General features: G+C 48.3%; 1 protein-coding gene across 2 annotated transcripts in view; it reads right to left on the bottom strand.

Annotated features, from left to right (window-relative positions):
* AOAH (acyloxyacyl hydrolase) overlaps positions 1 to 27,992 on the bottom strand; it is a 90,588-nt gene that overhangs the window by 7,491 nt on the left and 55,105 nt on the right. Inside the window, exons 12-19 of one of the 2 annotated variants that reach the window (XM_054726322.1) lie at positions 26,858 to 26,949; positions 14,609 to 14,691; positions 7,818 to 7,854; positions 7,098 to 7,172; positions 5,172 to 5,344; positions 3,653 to 3,711; positions 3,514 to 3,573; positions 2,001 to 2,097 (exon numbers count right to left, since the gene is read on the bottom strand). In XM_054726322.1, the coding sequence (XP_054582297.1) occupies positions 2,001 to 2,097; positions 3,514 to 3,573; positions 3,653 to 3,711; positions 5,172 to 5,344; positions 7,098 to 7,172; positions 7,818 to 7,854; positions 14,609 to 14,691; positions 26,858 to 26,949 (676 nt within the window). The remainder of the gene's footprint in view (positions 1 to 2,000; positions 2,098 to 3,513; positions 3,574 to 3,652; positions 3,712 to 5,171; positions 5,345 to 7,097; positions 7,173 to 7,817; positions 7,855 to 14,608; positions 14,692 to 26,857; positions 26,950 to 27,992) is intronic. The other variant, XM_054726323.1, reaches the window with a different exon arrangement.

Here is a 27,992-nt window from a genome sequence, read left to right as displayed (position 1 = left end):
TCGATGAGAATGGCTAAGCCCGAGAGACACAGGGAGGTTTCTCGGTAAAGTGCCGACTGCCATGTGGTTTAGAACGTTCAGTTCGGATTAACGGAACTTTTTTCTTTTTTGCTTTGTTACTGCATTTATTGCTGTTCTGAGGACAAGAATGGGCTGATGACCTCTCCTGACAAGCATCAAGGTCATCAATGGACTGGCCAAGGGTCAAGGTCTTCTGTCTAGACCCTTCGTGGAGATAAAGGACTGTTCTATTTTGTTGAGAGCTATATCCCCAGCACCTACACAGCACATGGTAGGACGTAGCAAAAACCTGATGCCTCACTAACAATGAGGAGTGGGGCTGGGGTTCTGCATTTATAAGTAGCCCCCAGGTGGAGTGGATGCTGCTCACCACAGACCACACGCTGGGTAGCAAGGGTGTGATGGAAAGAAATGGCACTCTTTCCTGGGGACCAGCAGTGTCCCAGGCACGGCATTGAGGGGGGTCACACATTCCTGTAACCAGGCAGAGATGTGTCCCGCAGATATGGCTGCCCCCTTGTCAGGTCTGGGCCGGAGCGCTCAGAAATGTGCAGGGAACTCCCTGTAACCCCAAAGGCAACGGAGCACAGAGCTGGAGGCTCCCTCGGAAAGTGAGGACGTTCCCTGTGCATGTTAGACATGATTATATTTTTAATAACTTCATCTAGGTTCAAGGTTGACGATGATCAAAGATCACTTGGCGGTATATTTGTTTACAGCAGGAATTCATTAATAAGTCGTTAGCTCTGCATTTTAATGTGAGGTTATCCATCAAAATGCCTCTCCCCATGAGGAAAATAGGCATCACCTAGGCAGGAAATCTAGTTAAGGGCGATCAGTCTTGTTGGGAAGATGTTCAGAGTTGAAGTACTAGACTCTGCAATGCCGCCCGTGTCAGCTAATGTAATCTGTGATGATTCACGAAGGCCATCTGCTTCCCCTGGCTGCTCGGGCTGGGAGGGCGGTGGGGAGGCAGAGATGATGACCTCTGGAGGAGAAATGGCCCATCCTGTGCATGCATGGCAAAGCTTTTCATTAGCGCCACCCCAGAGGTCAATCCATCAACAGGAGGCGTGTCTCTTTTACAACAATTGCTTAGCAATGAACATGAGACTGGGAGGATTAAAGCCAATCAGCAATCATTTTTTTCAGCCAGGCTGGCATAGTTCAGTGGTTGAGTGTTGACCTATGAACCAGGAGGTCATGGGTTCAATTCCTGGTCAATGTGCATGCCTGGTTTGCAGGCTCGGTCCCCAGTGGGGCATGTGGAGGAGGCCACTGATCAATGATTCTCTCTCATCATTGATGTTTCTCTCTCTCTCTCCCTCTCCCTTCCTCTCTGAAATCAATAAAAGTATGTTTAAAAATAATAATAATTTTTCAGAGTCAAGGTACGAAGGACCATGCCTATTGCCGTGGCCACGCCTCAGTGGCCCCCGTGTCTGGACAGAATGGCAGCAGAGAAATACAAATGTTCTTTCCGGGAAGCTGAGGCCCAGGCTGTCAATCCTGCCACAGGCAAATCTGAGGTCATTCCCATAGAGACTCGGATTCATTTCTTTCTGTGCGGGCCTGGGAATCTGCATCGTGACTAAGTAGGCAAATCAGTGCCCACTGTGGGAGGAACCACCTTAGCCTCCGTCCCTGTCACACTCTTCTGTAGCCCATTGCTAAGCAGATGCTGCGATACTGGCCAGAACAAAGGTGATCCCATCGACCCGTTGGCCCCCTGCCGAAGCGTTTTCCACTTGGTTGCTGGCTCTGTGTTTGAGGGTTTCTAAAATGATGGTGAAATCAGGTGTGAGCGTCCCCTTGCCAGGCAGAGGGCCACACTCCGCCTTATTTCAGTGCCGGAGCTCTTAGTGTGTGAGGATGCCAGGGGAGACCCCGTCCAACCTGCTGCCTGCGGGTTATAGCTGCCCGGGGCCGGCTCGCCCTAGCTGCTGCTCTTGTCATTACCAAAGCCGAGGAACACTTACTTTCTTGGAAGTCAAAATCCACGTAGTAAAGATGGAAGTTGGTAAATTTCTGGCTGGTGGCAATCTTCTTCAGTGTACTGGAGAGTTGTGCTGCTCTCTGAAAGCAAGGGAAACGGGGAGAGCGCCATGAAACCTGGGCCTTGAGTGGAGTGAGCGGGTGATTCAGGCAGAACAAAGAAATGGATGGTCCCTGCCCCCCGCTCCCTTCTGCCCCCCCTGCCGTCCTCTCAGAGCCACTCGGAGCAGCTCCGCACTGTGAATTCTCTTCCTGCACACAGGGCCGACACGCATGCAAATGGTTAAACTTCATTAGGGACCAAATCGGTGCAAATGAAAGCAGTAAGATACCACTCTCCCCATGGGATCGGCGAGGGAAAGATGAACAGTCGTGAAAATGGAGACTGGCGCCCGGGGATCGGAGACCCAGAATGCCAATCTGTTTAACCTTTCTAAGAGCAGTTCAGCAAGACGGGTCACCTCCTCAAACACAGCTCACTCTCAGACCCAGTCATTTTTCTAGAAATTTGTCTTAACAGACACGGCGCGTGCACACACACACACACACACACACACACACACACACACACACACACAGGTCCATCCCAACACTGTTTGTCACAGTGAACAATTGGAAACCCCTATGACCTGTACGTCCAGCTCCAAGGGATGAGATAAATCATGGCACATTCCTGTGTCGTACACTCTAACATGATCGCAAGGTCAGGGTGTGGAGGGATAGCGGATGAAGGTCACACGGCACAAAACAACGTGTGCATTCTGACACTGTGTAGGCACAACCCCCAATACCTATGGAAGTGATACTGGAAAGACATGAACATGTACTGACTTTGGGTGATGGGATTTGGGGTGAACTTTGTTACTGTTCTTGGTGCTTTTCTTAACATTCGCCAAGGTTTTTAAAAATGGAAGTATATTTGTACAAGGAATTCAATGAATCTCTTACAAAGAGAAGGCTAACCCTGGCCCTGACCCTGACCCTGACCCTGACCGTAACCTTAACCTGTGGAAGAGCCGCATGGGCCCCGGACTCCTGTAGAGAGGAGAAGACTCTGGGGCGCCGGTCCTCCCTGTACTTGGGGGGACTCAGACCAGGCCTCACCTAGCTCACTTCTCTCCACCTCTGCAAACATGCTACAATGGACTCTCAAAGGTGTGTGTGTGTGTGTGTGTGTGAGTGTGTGTGTGTGTATGTATGTGTGTGTGTGTGTGTGTGTGTATGAACACGCATATGTACATAGCAGAGAGACAGACAGACACACACACATACAGTGACTGACAGACACGGTAAGAGTGACAGACCCAGAGGAGGCGGAAGGGGAGAGGCAGGGCACCCCACATTCCCTGGCCCCGTCAAGCCTCCCAGAAGTTCAATGTTTCTGCTCACCAGCTTGGGGGCCAGCACGCTGCCCAAACCCCATCCCCGGGCAAACACTGCAGCAAACGCAGGGCAAGAATGAGCCAACATGCCACTGCGGGGCTGCGCCAGTCCTACCTGCGAGGTGAGCGTCCGGAGGGTCTCGTTGGCCGTCATCCAGCTGTGGCAGGGGCTGACCTGGGGCGGGAGGACTCTGTGGTTATGGGGTGCATAGAAGGCGAGGGGCGGGGCCTCGGGACAGGCAGGGCCAGCTCACCTGAAGGCAGCTCAGGAAGGCGTACAACTGCCCGTAGGTCACGTCCCCGTTCAGCTGGCCTGGAAAACAGCGAGGCCGGGTGTAGCAGCCAACGGGACACGTAGGGTGGCCCTGCCTCCCTGCAGAGGCTGGCATGCCCAGGGACCTGCCCTGATGTCCAGCTGGCATGGCTCTTGAGGAACACCCATGCTTCCTTTCTTTCTGGACCCCCTAGACATTCAGAGCCGGAGTGGGGGGGGGAGGGGCGCTAAGGAGTTTGCTTCCTCCGTGAGCTGCTGGCACAGCAGGGCGGCCCGAGGGGCTTGGCCACATCTGGACGCAGGTGGAGGGACGCAAGGGCACCGGAGGGACCAAGCATCACCAACCATGGACTTGGTCCCGCACGGCTTTCTCCTGGCAATGAAGTGCCAAGCTCCCAGGGGGCACGGGAGCTCTCAGGGGGCAGTTGACAAATCCTCCTGAGCAAGTTCATGAAACCCCAGGTCTGACCAGTGACCCCGGGTGAGGGCGGGCAGGGCAGGGCGAGTGTCTGAAGGCTGCCATGCACTGCCCTGTGTGGTGGGCTGAAGGCCTCCCCAAGTGCATGGGTGGCCACGGAAGGGGGAGGCCAGCCCCCACATCCCTGCACGGCCCAGGGCGCTTATTTGAGCCCCGAAGAACAGATACGCTCCACACGTATTTTTTGGTGCAAGTTAAAGAGGCACCAAGAGTGAAGAAGACAGGTGCATGCGGGAGGTCACCTGTAAAGGTCAGCTGCAGGGGCAGAACCGTGGGGGCTGTTTCTTCTCCCACGTCTCCCCTCCCCCTTACAGCATACCCGCCCCGAGGCACCCCCACTTCCGAGCTGCGGCTCAGACACAGAACCCAGGCTCCCCTGCTCTCAGGGGCAATGGCTGGTGTCTTATTCATTACCACTCTCTCAGCTCCACAAAGTAAAGGGAAATAACAGGCCCTATCTCGGAGCGGAGAGAGAGACTGAAGGTGACGGAACAGTCTTATTTCTCACGTACGCCTCACATCAGTTAGGCTGAGAGATAGATTCAATTTTCTTGTCGGAGAGGAGGAACGTTATCTCTCTGCGTGCCTGAGACAGACTCAGAGTATGGAATCGGGAACCAGCCCGGCTAGGGAACTCCATCTGGCCACCAGGGGGCACTCACCACCGAGATTTGGAGAAATCCTCCCTTGGACTCGAGGCTTTCTGTCTCTTGTTTGGGCTTCATAAGCTCATTTTTAGATCTCACCTCCAGTGAAAGGAGTTTCCTGACTGAAACTCTTACCTTTCGATTGGTTTTAATTCTCCGCCCACTACTGCTGCCTCTTCCGGCTTTGGATCTGGTTCTGCCCACCGCTGGACCCTGACCTTTAGACCCTGCAGCTGGGGGCACTTCCCTGCACCCGTGCTGAGCCATGCCGTGTGATGGCATTTCAGGTGTATCCCTACGTGAGGTGAACTGTCTGATTGGAACTGTATGTACACTGACATTGATAAACAGGAAAAGGATCTTCCAAACCATACCGAGAGGATGGTATCTGTTGTGCAGATTATCCCAGAGAAAGGTCCCGTCTGGTAAGCCGTACAAGATCACGTGGCTGCCATTCGGCAGGTGGGCGTTCAGGTATCTCAGGGTCTCCATGACCTTGGAATAGAATTGCTCAGGAGTGGTCATTTTGGGGACCGGGTCACTCCTCCTGTTGGTTAAAAGGAACAGGAAAGATCTTACCAGATTAAAAGTATAGACGCACGCACATTCAAAATGCCCGCCCCTGAAGGCCACCCCCATGAGGCGGTGATTGGTGCTATTTTCTGCCTTCCTGATTCCGTGCGGTTGGGTTGGCCATGGCACTGGTTTGGTATCTGAGTTGTGAGGAGAGACATATGTCATGTTTGGTGGTGTGAGAGCCTCTAGAAAGCTCCTTTCCTTTGCCATGAGTCCTGGCAATGTTCTAGACAGCAGTGACTTCACCAATCTGAGTCCTGGAACAGAGTCACGCGATGATTCTTGATGGACATGTAGTGTGACTGACATGTGAATGGTTGTTGCTTTATACTCCTAAGATTTTAGGGGCTGTTTGTTCCTGCAGCGTAACCTCACCTATCCTAACTGATACACACAGTTTGTGGAATCAAAGGAGTCCGGGACTGATTATGATTCGCTTGACACTTCAAGGTCCGCAACTTGGTCTCTTGAAACTTCCCACCTGCATTGCAGGTAGGGAAGCAGAATGTCGCTGAGCAATGAAGTCACATCATGTGTCCACAACATCTCTTTCCAGTTGAACTCTCATGACTTTCCTGATAGGCTGCTCTTTCAGGCGACCCCCCTGCCACGCTGCCTGCCAAAGGGCATTCCATTTCACATCTCTGCCTTCCTCTTCATAGCAGTGCTTGTGCTCTATAGAGGTTATTGGAAATTTTATATCTTTTCTTATTGCTTCATAAGCGTTAGTGAAAAAAGAAAAAGAAAGTTTTGGAAAGTCCTGTTTGCCACTGGACCCCAGAGCCCGGCACATCACAGGTGGTCGCCTCAGGGGTACACACAGATTTTGAGAAATCTTCCAAAATGTCGTGGGGGAACGAAGGCAGTCAACGTTCTGAAATCACTACTGGGATCAGCAGGTGAGCAAAACTGCTTTCTCCTGCGGGTCATGGGCGTGCAGAGGATTGGCCGGAACTGGGTGAAGTCTCCGCAAGCGCGTTGCCTACGTGTCTCTGCCTCATGAGTCGGCGTATGAGGATGTGAGTGAAGAAGCTGTTCTTATGGGGTAGCTGTGATTCTGCCTTATTTTATGGAGGAAGTCATGACTCTCAATCTCAGATTGTTGGCCAGTAGAAGCCTATTTCTTGTGACACAACTCAGGACTGGTCATGACACACACATTCCTTGTGAATCAGAGCAAAGGATGAACGGGTCAGATGTTTGTAGAAAGGGTCTTTCGGCTTCCCAGGTTGGTTCTGTTGATTCCACATGTGTCTAAGACTTGTGAAGACAGAGAAATTTGATCTGACAGCAGGCTGCTAATATGGAGTGGAGAAAAGGGGGAAACCCAGAGGCAAAGAATTCTCGAAACCTTCTTTGCACCTGGCTGGTGTTGCTCAGTGGTTGAGCGTCAACCTATAAACCAGGGCTTGAACTCAAGTCTGACTAATCCCAACGTCTTGATTTTAAGGATATTAAAATAACATGAATATTTGTCCAAGAATCACTATCACTGCCCTAGCTGGTTTGGCTCAGTGGTTGAGTGTCAAACTATGAACCTGGAGGTCAGGGTTCGATTCCCAGTCAGGGCACATGACCGGGTTGCGGGCTCGATCCCCAGTGCGAGGTGTGCAGGAGGCAGCCTCATCATGGATGTTTCTTTCTCTCTCTCCCTCTCCCTTCCTCTCTGAAATCAATAAAAATAAATTTAAAAAACCCAAAAACTTTCTTTGGTAGTAACTCACCCGTTGCAGACGTCGTTTCCAACCATGGCGTATATGACGATGGCTGGGTGGTCCAACAGTGGGTTCCTAGACAAACTGGAAGCTGAATGTCAAATACGCGGAAACCCAGCTCTGTAACCGGCGTCACAGGCTGGGCCTGTGGAAGAGTCTGTGTGACCACCCTCTGGGTAACTTTGCTATTTTTCTTCCATTTAGTATCACCATTCCCACTTCCCCCTTCCTTCTCTGTAATCTTTAATCTTCTGTTATTGAAAGACCACATCAACGTATGAAGTTGAGGAGTGGAGTCTCCAGCAGTGGACACCCTACCCTCTTAGCATCGTTCACAGCCTTTGTGATCAATAATCACAGATGAGTTACCTGGGTTACTTATGTCCAGATTCCCGAGACATCCTGTGGGCCCAAAGTTTCCATTCTGGGCACCAGGGCCCCGATTCTTAATGTTAAGCCCCAAATGAGCACAAAATTGTTTTCTCCTTCGTAAACAGGACTATGAAATGCTTTTTGTCTTTTTTGGCCAGGTCTAAGCTTGTATGCATTTTTATGATCTGTCTCTAAGGACACATGGAAATGAACACTTCCAACGCTCACTGGCCCGAGAAGGGATAATAATCTCTCAGCGTTTGCAGAGTGACTAGCTGATGCCCAGTGCAAGTGATGATGGGTAACAACAGAGTTCTCATTCATTTTTCAAAATGAAAAACAACTCCTTCCACGTACCTTTCTAGGAATGTCTCCAGGTTTTGGGAAGATGCGCCTGAATAAGTAAAATTAAGAAAATAGTTAAAGTTAGGGGGCTCAGTTCAACACTGTCAGGATGAGAGTGCGATTGTCTGCGATCACGGGAGAAGCATCACTAAACAGTCAGAGGCCGTCCACACCGTCGGGCTGATGAGTTCCCCCTGGGACTCCCCTTAATGGCTTTCATGTGTCCTTGGCATTCTATTGACATAACCCCAAACAAATCCTTTGGATTTACAGGTCTCAAGACATTTGCTAGCGTGAATGAGTGAACTTGCAAGTGGGTGTAAGGAAAGGGTACGTATCTATCACCAGAGAGAGAAACTACCCCAAAGATTCAGGAATGAGCTGAGGGATGAGAGGAACAGTAGGAAGGATTCTTTGAGAACTACCCATCTCCCCAGAGAGCCTGAGGCTCCCCCTGCTGGCTGGGCTGTGTAAATTCAGATCGTAGAGCTGACATATTTCAACTCCTGTAATGACATGCATGGCCACCCCCCGCCCCCCATCCCTGTTACGACCTGTAACATATCTTTTATAGGAAAGTCGTGGTTATTGAGTTCTCATGTTATTTCAGACACTCTGTTAAGCACTGTGCTTATTAGTTCATTTAGGCCTTAGCACAACTGTGTGAGGTAGGCACGCGAGGAGCCCCATTTTGTAGATGTGAACACTGAGGCTCACTTAAGCGACTTGCCCAAAGCCACACCGCTGTTAATCTGGAGAACTGCAATCCAAACCCTGCCCCTTCTGCCCGAAATGCTGAGCTCTGGCTCCCTGAGTGGCATTGCTTCTCTAGGCTGGGATGCTAGAAAGAGTGAACCCAAGGAGGGAATTTACAGAGGAGTTGGACATGGCCTTTATCCCTGGGCAGTAGCGTCTTTGGGGTAGACACACAACTGAGAACTGGTGTGAGGTTTAATGCAAATCCTATCCCAGTGCCTGAAAAAAGGAAAACCCAGTGTGACTCGAGCCTGTCTCTGCTCAGGAAAGGTGCCACGTTGAGTCCTAAACGTAGAGACTCAGAGTGTTTCTGGGTGTGAGGTCGCTCCCTGATGTCCTCACGAGTGAAGAGGCGGAGGGCGGCCACGGCGGGCTGGCATGGCACCCACCATGGCTCACTCATCTCCTCGGCCGGGCCCGTCCGTCCCATGATCTCAGCTTCCCATTTTTAGTAAGATCATAAATCAGGAGGTGTTTAATTCTCACTCTTTGATTTGTGTGTTAATGAGATACGAAAACTAATGAAAGCTCAAGGCATGAGTGGGAAAAATTAAAGGACCAGGTCGGGCCAATAATTTCCTCATTATCTGGAGGATGGCTGGGGATTTGAGGTGCAGATCACCCACAGAGCTTGAGGGAACGGAAATGAAAACCTGCCGAGGCGTGCCTCGTGGTCAGCCTCTCCCTGTGTCCACACCACCTGTTCCTCTGCTGCTCAGGACAGCATGGCCGGCCCAGGGCACCTGTCGCCATGGATTTAAAAACAGCGGTCACAGCCCTGGCTGGTGTCTCTCAGTGGTTCGAGTGTCGGCCCATGCACTGAAGGGCCACTGGTTTGATTCCTGGTCAAGGGCACGTACCTGGGTTGCAGGTTCTATTCCTGGCCCTGGTTTGGGTGTGCGCAGGAGGCAACCAATCAATATGACACATCAATATTTTTCCCTCCCTCCCTCCCTTCTTTCCTCCCTCTTACCCTTCCTTCCACTCTCTCTAAAATTCAATGGAAAAATATCCTTAGGTGAGGATTAACAACAACAACAAAAACCAGCAGTCACAAACATCCACTCAAGGGGAGAGGACTTGCCTACTCGTCTTTACCCAACGTTTTTGTGGGGTGTGTTTTTCTGGCGGGTCTCTATAATGTAAGCACCGAATTCTCTTCGCTCCAAAGTTGTTGCATCTGCCAGGATTTCCATCTCCTCTTGCAAAGCTCAGTTTTTGAGGTTATGTCATTAGTTTATGTATTCCCACCTCCCTTTCTCTTCTCCCCTCCCCTTTTCTGCGGTGCTGCTGTCCCTTTGCCAGACCCGACAACATTCTGTCTGCTCCCCATCTCCACAGTCTTCCTCCTGCTGCCGACTGTGCTGTGGCTGCTGCCGTCACAGAGGAGACTTCCGGAAGCAGCCGGGCCGCGATGCAAGCAGGAGGGCCCCAGCCTGCGGGTGGGAAAGCGAGGCGAGCATTTGAAGAACTGGCACTACCCTCAAGAGGGCCATTCTCTGGTCTCTACAATGGAGTAGACTGACTATGAAACAGGGGCATGGTGGTCCCAGGGGAATTACCTGCCCATAATTAGAGAAAGAACAGGGACCTTATTGGCCACCAAAGTCTGAATTCTGCTTCATCCCGTCCTTTTAAAATAAGGAATAGTGTGCCCTCGCTGGTTTGGCTCAGTGGATAGAGTGTCGGCCTATGGACTGAAGGGTCCCTGGTTTGATTCCAGTCAAGAGCACATGCCTGGGTTGTGGGCTTGATCCCCAGTAGAGGGTGTGCAGGAGGCAGACAATCAATGATTCTCTCTCATCATTCATGTTTCTATCCCTTTCCCATCCTCTCTCTGAAATCAATAAAAACATATACTTTTAAAAATGAAAATGTGGTATCATGCATTGACCTCCAAACCAACACTGTTACTTAACTCTGATTAGATTTAAAGTAATGCAGATTTCGCTCATTTTTTCAGCATTTTGAAGAGCGTGATTTGTAGAATCCAGTTAAAGAATTGGCCACGAGAAACTTGAATTCTTTCCTTTCTCTAAAAATGTTTGCTTGCAATAAGCAGACATGTTCAGACTAATATATTGACCGTGAGCTCAAAATAGCGGGCCCTTAATAATTGTTTGTTGTGACACTTTCTGATGATGTTTCCACTATTGCAAATGCTTTCAAATTCGCAAGTGTGGTTCTGAATTTCTGTGACTAACCAGATAAATGATTGCCCCAACATATTTTTAAAAGAATGTAATAGCTTCCCAGTGTCACTCTCCTCTACCTCCTACTCCTAAAACCCGACGTAGCTTCGCAAGCACCCTTCGGCCACCCCGGGCTTCTCTTCCCAAAGGCCATTTTGCCCCGGGAGCCTCTAAGCCCTGAGCCACATCTCCCTGGGCTTTCTGGATTCCTGTGTTTTCCTGCAGGGCTCTCTGCTCACATGTACCTCCCCGCCCCTTCTCCAGGCAGAGGTGCTGTCTCTCACTTCCAGAGGCTCCCACCTACCTGGTTAGTGTCAGGGTCGCCTCCCACCCACCGGCTGGGACGCTTTGGTGCCTGGGAAGCTGTAAGAACCCCCTGCTTTGCTGGCTGTAAGGACCCAGCAGGCGCCTCGCTGTGCCTGACCCCCGGCCGGAGAACTGGCGCCCAAATGAAAGGCGACTTGGACATCTGACCTTTTTAAACGCTCTCCAATCACTGGCAGCGGTTCCCGGGAGAGATAGCTACGGACATAGTTGGGATCTCGTACCGAAACATCAAGACAGAAATAGAGCTGTCTCTTTACTTCTGACTGTATGGTTTTCAAGAAACACTTTCATATTCCATTCAACTCCTCCTTCCCTCTCGCCTCTTTCTCGCTGGTAATGAAGAGGAAGTGTAGCCATCGGGATGCAGGCAACAGAGAGCTGACTCTCCCTGGAGCCACAGAAGCCCTGGGGAGTGACTGAAATCTCTTGGCGGGGATGAAAGGAAGAAAATCCACAGTGAGGAGGAGCCCCGAAACCAGGCCGAGGGGCTGGAGAAGAAACCTGAGCATTAAATAATGAGTAACTCGGGGAAACGGGAAAAATAGTCCTCTTGGAATGACATCCTTGCAGCAATAGTCAAGCAGCACCGCCAGGAAGTGACACTAGACCGTCTCCCTTCTGCCCCTCCAAGGACGGCAGATACGAAGGAAGGAGACTCTCTCCTGACCTCCCGCATCTGGTCATCAGACAGGAGCCTGACGGGGGCCGTGGGTGGGGTCACGTCTGAACCCGCGTGTGTTTTCCCGATCAGGCTCTCTGCCCACCTCCTTCCCCCTTCCTCGCCACAATCTGAACTTCCAAGGAGCGCTGTGCAGAGGGCAGGCCCTGGAAGGAGGGCCTGCTGCGGGCGTGTCCAGTGCCCTTCGCAGTCTCACCCCGTTCTCTGGGTTCCACCAAGGAGCGCTGTGCTCACTGGGCTGGGCTGGGGGGGTCTGTGGGGAGAGCCAGGCTGTGTCCCCGGCGCACAGAGCCTGTGTCTGGGTAGAGCCTACTGCTTTTTGGCCCTAACACGGTACCCTCAGCTCTGGGCTCAGCAGGCCCTTTACTGCTCCTAGACTCAGTTTCTTTCTAGTTTTATTTTTCTTTTTTATGTTATTGGTATAGAAAAATAAAATATTTGGGAAATAGAAAAATTTTTTAAAAAGCCATCACCCATAATTTACGAAACACGGCGATTTTGGTGTATTTTCTACCTATCTGTGTACAGCTGTTTTTCTCTTATTTAAAAAAATGTAGTAGAAATGAACTATTCGATCCAATTTTACATCCTGGTTTTTCTTTTGGCGGCGTTATGTCCTTCTAAACAAAAACACACGGACTTTAAGCGCCCTTTTGCGGGCTGCATCATGTTGCACACGGCGTGTGTGTTCTTTGCCTTTCACAGTCTCCATGGCAGGGAGCCTTGGGCGGCTTTGGGACTGTGTAAAAAGCAAACGAGAAAAGGCAGCGAGGGGCCGATGGTCGCCGTGTCTGCGATGACTCACACCAGCGTCGGTGCTTCCTTTTCCACAGACTGGCTGTGGGCCGTGTTCACCCCCAGAGAGGTGAGGCCCATCGATCGGTAGCCGGACTCTCCAATCAGAGGCCAATGCTGGTGTCTGGGTGCAGGGAGACAGCCTGGGGACAAACTCCTGCTCTCACCCTTTGCTCTCTCTGTGTCCCGGGACAGGGATCTTGTCCCCCCAGGCCCCTGTTTCCTCAATGATAACAGTGTGGAGATCATTATCCTCCCTCAATTCTGAGAAATACACTGAGTGGCCAGATTATGATGATCTCTGAATGCATAATAATCTGGCCACTCAATGTATATCCTACATAATAAAAGGCTAATAAGCAAATTGTCCCCTCGACCAGGAGTTTGACCAGCAGGCAGGCCAGCCAATCGCCCATGTCCCCTCCCCCTGGCCAGGCTGACTGGACCCCACCCATGCACGAATTCATGCACCGGGCCAGGGGGAGGGGACATGGGCGATTTTTATGCGTTCAGAGATCATAATAATCTGGCCACTCAGTGTATAAGAGAACACACTGACTATTGGGTTGAGTGCTGCACTCCAGGTGTGCACTGTGGTTCTCCCTCCCTCGGCACTCCCCAGAGTTCTTCCAATCAGCGGTGTCCTCCACTCGAAGAAATGGAACAGTCCTTGCCTTACAGCTTGTTGAAAGGATTAGCTGAACTATAACACAGAGCGTGTTCTTAGCACTCAGCAAGAGCGCAACAACGATCAGCTATCGTATTTTTAGTGGTGATGCTACGATGTGGTTCTTGGAATAGAACATTTATTCCGTGTAGACTGTGTAAGAGATCATTTGTAGGTCACATATCCCATTAAACATTGTGCTGCTTGGAATATTCCTTAACCCTGTTGTTACTTAAGATGGCACAGGGATGGCGAGTAGCTTCCCCGCCATGTGCCAAGTCTGCTCTGCGGATGACGATGGTCAGAGGTGTGTGCTGTGAGAGCTGCTGAGGTGGAGTCTGGGTGGAGCCACCAGAGAGATATCAGTAATACCTTCCCTGGGCACTGGGTCTGCCATCTCTGCATCATGGTGTCACAAGACATTCCTTGGCAATTCCTTAGGCCACGGCTTATCGGTGAGGAGTTTCACCAAGTGAGGAGTGGCAGTGGACTGACCTGGGGCTGAGGCGGGAGGCGGGACCACACAGGGGGAAGCCGTCCATCTACGGATGTCCTGGGGCACAGGGGAAGCTGGCAGAGACTGCGAGGCCCCCCATTGTTCCGAGGACATACCTTTGCTTACTGGCTTTGGGGATTTCAGCCACAAACATGAAGCTGTTTTTCGTCAAACTCCCACCCCAGTTAAAATGTGGGAGCCTTTGCACCAGAGGGGAGGGCAGAGTCTTTGCAACGACCTTGATTGTGCTTAGTTCTTGTCCGGCTGGTGCTCAGTGAGGTCTTGCCTCCTGAGCCTCGGACGCCCTGCGCCCGGGCCTCTCTGGAGCGTTGCTGTTGGGTGACTGCCCCTTTGTCTGTCTTGATTGCATCTTGTTTCGTTTGGTATCTATCTGCCCCTTCATCTCCATACACTGAGTGGCCAGATTATTATGATCGCTGAACACATAATAATCTGGCCACTCAGTGTGTGTGTGTGTGTGTGTGTGTGTGTGTGTGTGTGTGTGTGTATTAGAGGCCCGGTGCACGAATTTGTGCATGGGTGGGGCCCGGCCAGCCTGACCAGGGGGAAGGGACATGGGCGGTTGGCCGGCCTGCCTGCTGGTGAAGGGGACAATTTGCATATTAGCCTTTTATTATATAGGTTATACACTGAGTGGCCAGATTATTATGCGTTCAGAGATCATAATAATCTGGCCACTCAGTGTATATCTCGACTGCATCTTGTTCCTTTGGCTTCAGGGAAAGGCCCTAACCCCGGACCCCTTTATCAGAAAGGGAGATGTTCATTTTACCCCGTGGTCCTTGCCACGAATGCTCAGCTGCTGTGGTTCTTGGGAAATAAAATCAGTCATTCAGGGCACATAGGGGAAGGCTGAGTGTGGCCACCTACCGTTTTTTGAAATATTCTGGTAGTCCCGGTGATTGCAGCGGTTTCTTTTCCGTAGATGAAGGTAGATAGAGTTTTCTTTAATTCTGGAACAAATACATACATGTATGCTTAATGTTGGGACATTCACATGATGAAGTACAAGCACACGTTTTTATTATGAGTTTTTAAAGTGGGGTGAAAATGAACTCAGAAAACCACATCTCTATAGTTGTGTTTTTCTCTAAACCAGTGGTTCTCAACCTTTCTAATGCCGTGACCCTTTAATACAGTTCCTCATGTTGTGGTGACCCCCAACCATAAAATTATTTTCATTGCTACTTCATAACTAATTTTGCTACTGTTAATGAATCGTAATGTAAATATCTGTGTTTTCCGATGGTCTTAGGCTCTACAGAAGTGGTTCTCAACCTGTGGGTCGCAACAGGTTGAGAACCGCTAGCAGGGTCGCCTAAGACCATCGGAAAACACAGATATTTACATTACGATTCATTAACAGTAGCAAAATTAGTTATGAAGCAGCAACGAAAATAATTTTATGGTTGGGGGTCACCACAACATGAGGAACTGTATTAAAGGGTCGCAGCATTAAAAAGGTTGAGAACCACTCTAAACCGTCACTGCATAAGTTGTTACAGGAAACAGCCCTATAAACAATTGCATGGATGTGGAAAGATCAAACTTTTTTTCTTATGAAGACCTTTGTAACCTTTTTACCAAAAGCTGCTGTAAGTCTCTCGAACAACTGGTGGTCTTTATCATCTTTGTATTTTAAACTTGACCATGTTCCCTCTCTTCTCTCAGTGGCTGTGAAGCTGTGGCAGACACTCTTGTCTTTCAGACCCATGTCTCCCCTTTGTCCGTTTTCATAGACGTTTTCGTAGGACACAGGTCTGCCCGGAATGATGCCTGCTTTCCCAGCTGCCCTTGCAGCTGGGTGTGGCCGCTTCACTCAGTTCTGGGCAATGAGACCAAAGTGGAAGTTTTTAGCAGCAGTTTCTGGGGATATTTCTTAGGACACAATTGGCAGGTTTCTTTGCTCTTTCTTTGTCCTGTTTAGCCATTCTGCTGCCCAGAATAGGAATGCTGCTATCTTAGACTGCAGGGGTAAATTCTACCCTGGAAAAGTAGGGGTGAGCTGGAAAGACCCTGTACCCCAAGGAGCAGTGAACTTGAGCTCCCATGCCAGACCTGGATTGCACATCCCCGAACTTTCATGTTTGAGAGACATAAACTCATGCATTATCTTATTTAAACCACCCTATGTTGAGTCTCTCTGTTACCTGTAGCTGAATCTAATACCAATGGACACAGAGTTTAGAGACAAATGTGTGACCAGTATCAGGCTATTTTAAATGATTTTCTTGGTTTCTCTTTGTCGCATCTTTGATTTTTCTATGTTGTTTTGCCACGCTTTAATTTAATTTAAATGCAATTTAATGTTACATTCTCTATAATGTTATAGACTTCCTAAACTCCTTCTTGAAACAAGACCAGATAAACTAATGAACAGTAATTAAACTCAGAAGTATCTGATCACCCCTGACACCCGCACGGGGAGATGTAACAAAAATAATGGTTGGTATTAGCCGCTAACATTGGAAGCACCTTGTTATATAATGATAGACAAGCAGGCGGAGGGTTACAGAACTCTAGGGAAGAAGCACTTTCCCTCAGATGTTTGAGGGGACCCATTGGTGCTGGACTCCTGGTGCTGTTGTCGGAGCTGTTCTGCTCCTTGATCCTTCGAGAATCTGCGGCAGCACCTTGTTGCCGGCGGTCTGAGATGTCACGGCGGCAGGCTGGTGTGGCTTCTATTGTCATTCACAGTGTGAGGCACTTTTAACCTGGAAATTCATGTCACTCAGTGCTGAGCGGTGTTCTTCGATCACTTCGTTGCTGTTTTCTTCCATTTTTTTCTTAGAACCCCTCTTATTTGAATATTGAGTCACCTAGACTGGTCTCTAATTTTCCTAGTTTTTTTCTGCCCTATCTCCCATATCTTTGTCTTTTGCTCTACTTTCTGGGTGAGTCTCAACATTCTCTTTCTGGGAAAAGCATCTCATGCCACTAGTATAATTTCCAAGGGCTCTTTTTTTTGTTCTTTGAATGTTCCTTTAAATTTAGCAAATGTTCTTGTTACATCATTGCAATACCTCATCTTTTTGAAGATATTAATTTTTAGTTACTTTTATAAGTAGTATATTAACTAGTGTTTTTTTTTTTTTAAACCCCTAGTATACAAAGCTATAGTCTGTTTCCTTAAGGTTGTTTTTTTCTCTTTGTTTTTTTGCGGTCTTTCACATTCAAGGTTTCCCTCAGATACCTAGGTCTTGGGTTGTTTGTTGGCTTAGATTTAAAGGTGGAAACTGGTTGGGAACTGAAAGCTGGCTGGAAAGAGAGGCCGGGTGGGACTTGCTTCTCAGGGAGCCCCTGCTGCCCGTGTCTTTGGGGGCTTTCCGCTTGGGGTGTGCAGATTCCTCAGGAAAGGGTCTTCCTGTCTCCAGCCCGGTTGCCCACACGCTGGGCTGGGAGGTGTGTGGGCCTCAGCGGTCAGCATGCATGTGATTTACTAGGGTGTCCCTCTCCCCACTCGTGTCCAGTGTCTCCCAGTCCAGAAGCCCTTCATCTCAGCCTCTCCAGAGAAGAAACCTCTAGGCTTATCCCAGAGCCAGTGAGGGCTGCCCCCTGCCGCCGCCACCCCCCCCCGCCCCCCCCGCCGATGGAGTTGGGAAGAGATCTGAGGTTCTAGCTGCAACCTTTCAGCCAATACTTGTGTGTGTAGCCGCACCCTCACTTCTGGCGCTACCACAGGTAGCTGACTCCCACGTCTTCTGGAGGTCCTGCCATGTAGTGCGTTGCTTCTCCCCTTTCCCTCCTACCAGCTTAGGATGCCCGTGCCTGAGCGGCAGGGACCACTGGCCTTCTGCTTTCTGGCTCCCAACAGGCTGTGGCCGTCGGCTCTTCCCGCTCTCTTTGTCCTTGTGGACAAACGCATTTGCCGTCATTTTAGCTGGGCTTCCCAGGAGAGAGAAGTCTGCTTTATTACCCAGAAGCCTGAACTCTACAAGCCGCATTGTTTATGACCTCTGCCTTGCTTATTTTATTCTATTTTGGAAAAAAAAAAGATGGGAAAAGGGACATCAGATCCAAATTCAATACTAAAATAATTTCACAGTCAATAAAGAGGGGCTATTTTCCTTTGTTACCAATATTTATCCATACTTATATTTTTGATAATTCTAAGAACAAAATTTATGGACTGAAATATTGTTTTGCTCATGCCCTGCTCCTGGAGAGTAAGTAGTGTGGATATTGAATTATGGATACGGTTAGTTGCACCGTATCTTATTATTACAAGAATATAGAAATCTTTACCATAGGTGAATGAACATTTCTGACCAGAAACAACATCTAAAATGCTGGGATTAAGGTTTTATACAAGGCACTGGAAAGTATTTCATATAATCAAAGATACTGTTTTCTTTCATCTCCACCTCAAGTACATAATCTCTCCTATAAATTCTAGGAATTGAATTTGTCAGGGAGTGCTCAGGAGAAGACAGAGGGATCAATACAATATTTTGAGAAGCTTATAACACAATATTTTGAGATGCCTACAAATTGAGAAGATTGCTTAATAGAACATGACCTGTATACAGGGTCAGCTGACCTTGAATTAACAGGATAAACAGTGAGCACAGTAAGGCCTGCTGTGACCACCTTTCTGGTTTTGATTCCCCCTCCGCTTGCTCCCCTATCCTTAGTTGGACTCAGGGTCCCCAGTCTGATTTTTTATGTTTCTCTCTTTTTCCGCTGTTGTGCTTCAAAACCCAGTCCCATGGGCTAGTAGGCGAGGTGATGGCTTCATTCTATAATCCGAGGGGTGCCGATGAGGAGTATAGAAAGTTCTCGTCCTCACACCTCCCCCGATGACGAAGGTGCTGGTGCCGTCAGCATAGGGAGTGGAGTTGCAAGTACTAGTATATCCGACTAAATCCCGATTTTATCAGCTCCATCTACTGTGGGGCCCAGGAAGTACAGCCTGTCATGTGAGCACACGCAGGTCAGATTTTGCTTTTTAAGAATAAAATTCAAAATAGGTAAGTTTCAGACATAGTGTCTACTTGTTGCTTTTCCCATCATGGGCTCAGGTCACACAAAAAACCACTTTGTCTGAGAGACATCTAATCCCACTCCCCCTCCGTTTCACTATGACGGAAAGAAAGACAAAACAAAAAAAGAATAAACTCAAGGAAGAGCCTCAAGAGTAACGCAGACAAATGAAAGGGGTTGACTTGGAACGGAAAACATGATCTCCTCCTGTGTTGACTCAAAGTTGGAGAGAGGCAACTCAGTAGCTTCCCAGAAGGCTTAGCAGGTCGGAGGTTTGGGGATAAACCAAGTGGGATGTTGTTCAAGCGACAGTGATGTACCAGGTCCTGGGGACCTTTCTGAGACCAGGGGCACAGCTAGTTTGGGTTTAAATTCTGAGGTGCTCTGAAGTCGAATCTTAGGGAACCAGTCACAGAACCGACAGGGCCTCAGAAGGCCAGCAGCAGGGCCAGAGAGAGAAATGGTGATGTTTGCTGTGAAGGGTTAGGGCAGGGGCGTGGTTAGGGTAAAACTGGATAACACAGGACCAGACAGGCTTTCTCCAGGGATCTCTACTACGAAGTGTTAAGAAAAGGGTAGAGAGTTTCCTTTCTGATGTGGGTGGAGGTCAGGCCAGCCTGGGGATGGATTAAAGGCCTTTAAAAGTTCCTTCCAGTCCCTGAGCCACATCCCAGGGCCCCGTGGAACCCTAGGTCACTGCATCACAGAACAACCACGGTTTCAGGCTCAGGGAGAGAGAAGCAGGCAGGAGACGATTTGCCGTGTATTCAGGGAGATTGGCAATGGCTGATTACGCAAGGGTGTGTGCAGGGGAGGACGGCTGCAGAGGAAGTTCTAGGAGTTCAGGCATGAGAAGATGATCAAGACAGCATGACAGATTTTTTTGGGAGCAGCAAAGTGGTACAAAGGAAATAGACTTCCTTGGCATTGTGTTCAATAATCCATGAGCCGCTCAGACAGGCTCCTAACCTGTGAACCTCTCACTACGATTCCGACTCTGAGCTTGGAGCAGTTGTAACTCTTCCCACCCTGGCTTTTCTCAGCCTCAGATCTGATTCTAGGTCTCCATCTCAGGGTTAACATGCACCTGTGAGAAAGCAGAGGCCTCACGGCTGTGGCTGCATCTAAATCTGCAAAGCTCATTTCGGACAGAAGACTGTGTTAATAATCTAAACAGCGTTTCTCAAAGGATGCTCTGAAACACGTGTTTCTTGAGGAGTACCTTTATCATAAAACCAACAGATTATACCTCGTTCTGTGGTCAAGTAAGTTTAGGAAATATTTCATACTAGAGGCCCAGTGCACAAAATTTGTGCACTCAGGTTGGGTGGGGGGGGGTCCCTCAGCCTGGCTTGCACCCTCTTGCAGATGGTGCAAGATGTCCAACTGACGACTTAGGCATGCTCCCCGTGGGGAGCTCACTGACCACCAGGGGGCAGCTCCTGCATTGAGCATCTGCCCCCGGGTGGTCAGTGCGTATCATAGCAACCGGTCGTTCTGCTGTTTAGTCGATTGACATATTAGCCTTTTATTATATAGGATAATACCTCGGAGATATACAAAGAGTTTTGGCTTATAAAGGCTCTGGCAAGCCCCACATGGAATAAACTTGTTCTCCTTTATTTAAACAAGCAGTTAGAAAACTTATCTGACCAAAGAATCTTCTTTAAAATGTGTTTAATACCCTTTACCATCTCGTGGGACTAGTGTTTCACAGACAGTGTTTGAAGAGTACGGCTGAGTGTTCTCTGTGACCTGGATTTGGGCATTGAGGCTGGAGATGGCCCAAAATCTCAGGTTCAGGAAGTTACAAGACTTCTGCCAGGGGAATGTGGAGGTCTTGTACTTACTTTGACCAGTTTAGATTGCAAAATGACATCCCTCGCAAGACATCCCCACAGTACTCACAAAGAGCCCTGTAGCCTGTTCCAGGCAGCATTGTTGAGAAGAAGAGTGAGGGTTTGGAATTAAGGGGACTGTCCGTCAACAGGAGAATGCGGCAACCTGTACTGTGAGAGGCCTGTACTGTGAGAGGCCTGTACTGTGAGAGGCCTGTACTGTGAGAGGCCTGTACTGTGAGAGGCCTGTACTGTGAGAGGCCGCACAGGAACGCAGTGCTCCGGGAGGAGCTGTTGGGGTGAAGCCTTGGTTTAGGGTGTGTTTATGCACAGTGTGATGTCACTTACGGCAGAATTCCAGCCAAACATTTATTTCTTTACGTGCAAATAGCTGCATGTAATCACGCAGGACGGCGCTGGGCGAAGTCACACTAAGTTGAGGACAGAGCTTTCTTCTGGGAAAAGGGGTGAAATTGGGGGAGGGTTCCAGCTTTTTACTTTATGCACCTGAGTCATTTTTTAAAATGCAAATATAGTCATGATTTGAGTAAATACATTTAAAAGAGGCAAATTTAAAAATAAGCAGAGCCAACGGGGAGGTCATGGCAGGTGGAGAGACCTGTCAGTATCCGGCGGGGAGAGTCCTGTGGGTCAGAGCCACAGAGCCCTGATGGTCCTCCCCGCCCCAGGGCAGTGACGCCGACCACCCCCGCATCCATCCCTTCTTGTCTTCTCTGGGGCCGTGTTCCCCGCTTCGTCCACTACCCTCTCTCGTTTGTGCCTTCCTACCACTAGGCATGCTGCAGGCTTTCTCGTCTAAAGATGTCTCCCTGATCTTTTATTCCCCAACAGCTATCACCCCACTTCTCTGCTCCTTTTGATAGTAAAACTTTTTGTTTTAAAGACTAGTATATTGATTTTTAGAGAGAGGGAGGAAGGGAGAGGGGGAGAGAAACATTGATGTGAGAGACAAATATTGGTTGGCTGCCTCCTGCATGCCCCCTACCAGGGATTGAGCCTTCAACCTGGGCATGTGCCCTGACCGGGAATCGAACCAGCAACCGTTCAGTGCATGGATGACACTCAACCAACTGAGCCACGCCGGCCAGGGCTAAAGGTAAAATGTCTTGAGTTGTTGATGCTCAGCTGCATTTACCTTGCCGCCGCCTCCTGAATCTCTTCTCCCATCAGGCTCCCATCTCCGCCCACGGAGACGTCTCTGAGAGTGGCCCTGTGGTCACTGTCCACACACCAGCCTTGCTCAGCTCCCGTCTCCTCTGCCTCGTGCAGCAATTGGTTGACGTCCTGTCTCCTTTGGAAACACTCTCTTCCCTTGGCCTCCAGGATACCCAGACTTCCAGCTTTCCTTCTCCTGCGAGGGCTGTTCTTTCTCATCTTCTCTCCCCGAACCTCTCCCTGCCGGGGTCCCCAGTCTCTGTCCTCAGCCACGTGTCTTCGCGCCCACTCCCTGAAACAGAAGGTCTCCATTTTTGGCTCTCAGTCTGCTTTACACTCTTAAAATGGTTGAGAAACCAGAGAGCTTCTGTTTATGAGAGTTGCAGCTGTCAATATTTACATATTAGAAATTAAAACTTAGAAAACGAAAAGAACATTTTTTTAAAATAATGATATCCATTACACATTAACATAAATAACATTTTTTTTCCTGTAAAAATGTGTTTTCCAATGCGTACCCCCAACGAGTGAGAAGGTTAGGATCGCTTTACCCTTTTCAGTTCTCCAATGTCCGTCTGAACAGAGGCCCGCTGGGTGCTCCCACCTGCCTCGGATTCCGTCCGCTGTGGCGGGTTGTTTTGGTGGGAGCACAGGAAGAAAACCTGGTCTTACACACACACACGTGGTTGGGAGAGGGAGTAGCATTTTAATGTCCTTTTTCTATAACTTTGGATAAGCTTCTTGGATGTTATACCCAAACTTGACAAATGGTAGTTCCTTAGAGACTGATTCGCTGTATTGTGGAACCGGAAATTGTATCCATGAACTCTTGGCCCCTGGTTGCATGGAAATGCCTTGGTCTACCCGGTGCTCCGAGTGGGTTTTTTCTCGTGCAGGATTCTATGCATCACACACGGGTCGTGTAGAAACGCTGGCTCACTGAGTGATGCAGGCACGCCAGATGCTGATGCATTTATGACACGACGTTAAAACCCACCCTAGTTGCCAGCACGCCTGCCTCCTTAGCAAGGCCTTCGAATCCGCGGAAGCTGTCAAGGCCACAGAAGAGCCAAGTTTTCCAAAATTCACATTTTTCTTTGAAAGCTCAAATGTGCTGATTAGCAGTCAATGCTGTTATTTGTTTTCCTTGAAGTGACACGTTCATCTGATTCATTTTGGATAAAATATCTGCTGTATCCAAGACTGGGTAACCATAGTTTGCTTTCCAAGATTTTTTTTTTCCCAATAAAAAGGGTGTTCCATGCAAAACTTACTGATTCTCCGCTCAAGTCAACACGCAGGTGCTTGACCTTAAGACAACCATCACGTTTTATTTGCAGCAAAAGTGCTTCATGCATCCTTCCCATTTCATGAGATTTTAATATATATACATATTTTATTGATTTTACAGAGAGAAAGGGAGAGGGATAGAGAGTTAGAAACATCGATGGGAGAGAAACATCCATCAGCTGCCTCCTGCACGTCCCCTACTGGGGATGAAGCCCGCAACTAAGGTACATGCCCTTGACCGGAATCGAACCCGGGACCCTTTGGTCCCCAGGCCGATGTTCTATTCACTGAGCCAAACTGGTTAGGGCTCATGAGATGAGATTATTAATAAGTCCTGCACTTACTTTAATAGAATTAGTGACTTTTTTTCTGCTTCATAGACAACGTTTTGAAGGGAAGATCTCCCCCGCCCTATTAAACCAGGCGTGCGTGCAGGTGGAGACCACAGGACTCCTAACACAGTTGGGTGCTACTGCTTTGACTCGTGCTCAGAGGGCAGCGATTTTGCCTGCCATTGCTTTTGCCCCGTCGGTACAGATGGCTATGCAGTGCAAAAGGCAAATACTGTCTTAATATTGTTGTGAGAATAGTTTCTACCCTGTGGACCCCCTTAGACACCCCCCAGGGGTCCCTGGACCACACGTGGAGAATCACTGATGCAGACTATATCCCCTCCAATCAGCCTCACCCATCTGCAAAAGGCCAACGCTAATTATTTGTTTTGCAAAGTATAATTATAGGACAGCTAATCATGGGCAATTATAGCACATGTAATTTTTGAATAATGGATTTAATAAGGTTATTAAGCTCATTAGTGTTTAGTACTTACATGTCTTTTTTTAAAAAACCCCATGAAATTAGGTTAGCAAATCTTAGCGGCAAATCCCTTCTCTCCCATTTTCTATGTTTAATGCCCCAAGTGTCTTGGTTTGCAGTCGCACACTGCTTTTCAAACTGTTCTCTCATATAATGTCTATTGGGTCAGGGAGAACAGGTAACCGCTAACTGTCAGATTCTAGGACACCTTCCATCAGAGATGTGTGTTTAAATGCCCTTGAATGGCATTACTGTGCCACTTGTGACAATGTCTTTGTCCATTTCCTTCCAAGCGTTTGCTATGTTTCTGGCCCCAGATAGCAAATTTAATCCAGAGGTAGAGGGAGCAAATTGTACTCTAGACAATTCCATCTAATTCACACCCACTTATGTGGGCTCTCTGGTCTCACTCTAAGCTCTCCAGCTGGATATGGTAACTTGGTAATTGCTTTTGGTTGTTTTGGCTTTCATAACTTCTTATGGGTAACATCAGCTTCTTTCTCCTTCCCTCCTTCCCTCTTTCCTTCCTTCCTTCCTTCCTTCCTTCCTTCCTTCCTTCCTTCCTTCCTTCCTTCCTTCCTTCCTTCCTTCCTCGATCTATGAGTGTTGCCCTATTTCTCCTCCCAGCCCCCTCTGCTCCCCACATTTAAGGAACCTCTTTATTGTTTAGTCCTGGCCTGTAGAACTCCACTGACTGGACCGACTCCTGGCCCCACTTTGAGAAGGAGGTGATTTGGGTAACCACAAAAGTGGTTATTTTTGTTAGGGATTTGGAGTCACCTGTCTCCCTCTCCGGAGTTTGTTTGGAGGAAACAGTGCACACGTAGGGCGTTAATGGAGTACCACTGTAACTAATAGCTGGTCAAGCACCCAATATCCCACAAGGCGGGCCTCACCAGGCATGAGCTCGACTCTCAGAGCACAGTAAGCCTGGCCCTAAGGAGACACGGCTCCTAGGACTTTTCTAGCTCCGACCCATAAAACGGGCATGTATTGTCTCAGGTACAGCCAGCTAATGGGTGGGGAAAAGCATATTTGCTGGGGAGAAGCGAGACATCTCTCCCCAGGAGTTTCCTCCAATGCTTCTAAAGCAAGCAGCACCCCAAAGTAGGATGCGGACTTGAATGTCATGTTGTCCTACAATCGCTAAGCTTGCACATTGGAGAGAACGTCAGAGACCAGGTGCAACTCAACTGCATCATGTACACGAGGCCCATGGATGCTCAATGTCCCACCTAAGGCCACACAGACCGGACCCCTGTACCTGTAAATGCAGTTTACCTCCTAATCCACCACATCGACTCTGGGGATGGTAGATATCGCTTTTAAAGGAGAAGTCCTCTCTTCCTGAAGTTTGGGTGTTGTTTCCTATCCTTCTTGGGCAAACTGTGGCTCTCAAGCCACATGCGGCTCTTTGGCCCCTTGAGTTTTTAGCAAAGGCCAGCTTAGGAGTACCCTAATCAAGTTAATAACAATGTACCAACCTATATAGTTTAAGTTTAAAAAATTTGGCTCTCAAAAGAAATTTCAATCGTACTGTTGATATTTGACTCTGTTGACTAACGAGTTTTCCGACCACTGTTCTGGGCCATGGCTTCTTTAACTTATATAGGATTTTCCTGTGAGTTAATTGCTTTTGGAGGTGATCTGAACACAAAGCACTGTTTTCAATCTTAAAAATATATTTTTGGTTTCTCATCATTTCCTTCCTAATGTCAGGTTTCTTGCCCCAGGCTAACCACCTCATATAGGGGTTTTTCTTTTTCTTTTGTCTTAGAACAACTCAGTTGCTTTCTGAATGACATTGGGAGAAAACAAAGCAAAACACATGATTTTAAGGGTTATTGCTTTTTGAATTCTCTGAAACCAGAGAGTCAAGAGAACAGACTCTGTTCATGTGTCGAAGGATGTAAAGATTCGCAGAGTTGTGTTTTGGCACATTTATCTTGTATTTTTGTTACTTATACTTTTATCTCATCTGTCCTACTTGAATGAGTTTTGACTATAGAGATGGGACAAGCCTTATTAAACTTTAAGGCATTTATACCATCTGCAGCTGATTAGATAGCAATTACTTAACTATTTTTAAAATAAGTGAGTAAAGATATAGTCAAATAAATTGTTCACGATATGCAATGTCCTCCATTAAATACAAATGGGGTGCATAAGCTATGAATGGCTGTTCCCAGGCCCCGAGTCAACACCTAATCGCACATAGCAAAGTGGTCTGTGCCACTCAGAATGTCCACTCATCGTCTCTACCTTCATATCTAGAGCATTGATGCCAGCATGATTCCAGGACCTTGAGACCTGTGTATTAATTTTATGAATATTAATTTCTGCACGTAAATAATCAAGTAAACTTCTTGGTCCCTTGACTCAGAAAACTTTAGCCATGTGTTGAATATTCTCCATCAAAGGTCAACTCTACAGCCCCCTCACTGGGAATACTCCCTTCTCGCCGGCACTGATAAATAGAATTCACATTACATCCCACTGGGTGGTGGACTATGTCAGGGGCAGGTTTGTTGTGTGTCACTCATGTTCTAGAAGCTATCCTACCCAATAAAACAGTAATATGCAAATTGATCGCACCTTTGCTACGACCAAACCACGCCCACCAGCCAAAGCCACGCCCACCAGCCAATCAGGGCGTGTATGCAAATTACCCAACAAAGATGGCCATTAATTTGCATACAATGAAGGAGGGAGGAGTGAAGACTGAAGACAACTTATAAGGAAGAGGGAGGAAAAGCAGAAAGCAAGGTGGCTGCCAGAGGGAAAGCCTGGTCGGGGCAGAGCAGGGCAGAACAGGGCGGAGCGGAACGGGGCGGAGCGGGGTGGGTGGCAGTGGCAAGCGGGTGCAGGTGCGGCGGCCGCAACGGCCGCTTGCAGGATTCTTCCTGCAAATGGGCTACTAGTTCCTAATAATTCACATCTTAGAAGAAAGCCCCATCTTCTGCTCTATTTTTACATAGATACACTGAAACATTTGAAGGTTTGTAAACATACATACCCGCTAGTGGCGTTCAGAAATCCAGTAGCACCAGAGAGTTGGGGCCAGTCAAGCTCATCGGTAAGTGCTGTTGGTAAATTGAAGAAGGATTTCTAAAAAAAATAAATGAAGGGGTGATCATCAAAATGGTCATTTGTTTTCTACAAGGAGTAAGGTTATTCATTGCCTAGGCATTGCTCTCTGTCTCTCACTCCGTCTCGTAATCTCTCTCTTTAAGGAACTTTGGCACTTAAGGCATTTGCCTCTTAACTTTAACCATCATCAGGACGTTCACAAAGATGCCCATTCCTCCTGAACTCGCTCCCCTTCAGCGGCTGTGAAAGATGCAGAGCGCATGGCAGCACAGACTCATCCTCACTTGAAAGGGATGTTTCAGCAGATGGGTAAACTTCCCACTCTTTTAAACCTGCCGAGATTTTCTCCGTATTTGAGTTTAAACATTCAGGAAATCGATTGCCTGGAAAGTAATAAGACCCAAGCCCCCGGCAAAAATGCCTCCTTGAGTTCAAAGCTATGCCCTCAGTCAAGAAGAGGGTGCCTCCTGCACTCCTTGGGGGTGTCTGACACCTTTGAGAATCTAATTATGGTTCCTTTCCCACAAGGTGCACGTGTGCTCAATGTGCTCGATGAGTTCAAGGACTCCTGACACAGTGCTGACAGAATTAGGCCTCATTGACCACAGTTCCATGGCTTGTGCAAACTCGGAGAGGAGAATGCTCCCGGCTGTGTCCCCTTTGTGTTTCTGTAACACGTGTCCTTGGGAATGAACGCTCCTCTGCTCTAATTTCTAGAGAAAGCTTATCTAGACTGATGTTTTCAGAACAGGGTTGCCAGATGCAGCACATAAATGTCCTGTTAAATTTGGGTTTCAAGAAACACAATGTGGTGTATACACACAATGCAATACTATTCAGCCTTAAAAAAGGAAGTTCTGACACATGTGGCAACATGGACGAAGCTCAAGGACATTATGCTTAATGAGATAAGCCAGTTTCACAAAAAGAGAGATACTGTCTGATTCCACTCATGTGAGGTTTTTAGAGTTGTCAAACTCATAGAAACAGGAAGTAGAAAGATGAATGCCAGAGGGGAAATGGGAGTTGATGTTTTGTCAGCAAAGGGTTAGTTTTGTAAG

The sequence above is a fragment of the Eptesicus fuscus genome, chromosome 14 (genome assembly GCF_027574615.1).
Source record: "Eptesicus fuscus isolate TK198812 chromosome 14, DD_ASM_mEF_20220401, whole genome shotgun sequence".
In the NCBI taxonomy this organism is placed as follows: Eukaryota; Metazoa; Chordata; class Mammalia; order Chiroptera; family Vespertilionidae; genus Eptesicus; species Eptesicus fuscus.
This window is presented reverse-complemented; position numbering and strand designations above follow the sequence as displayed.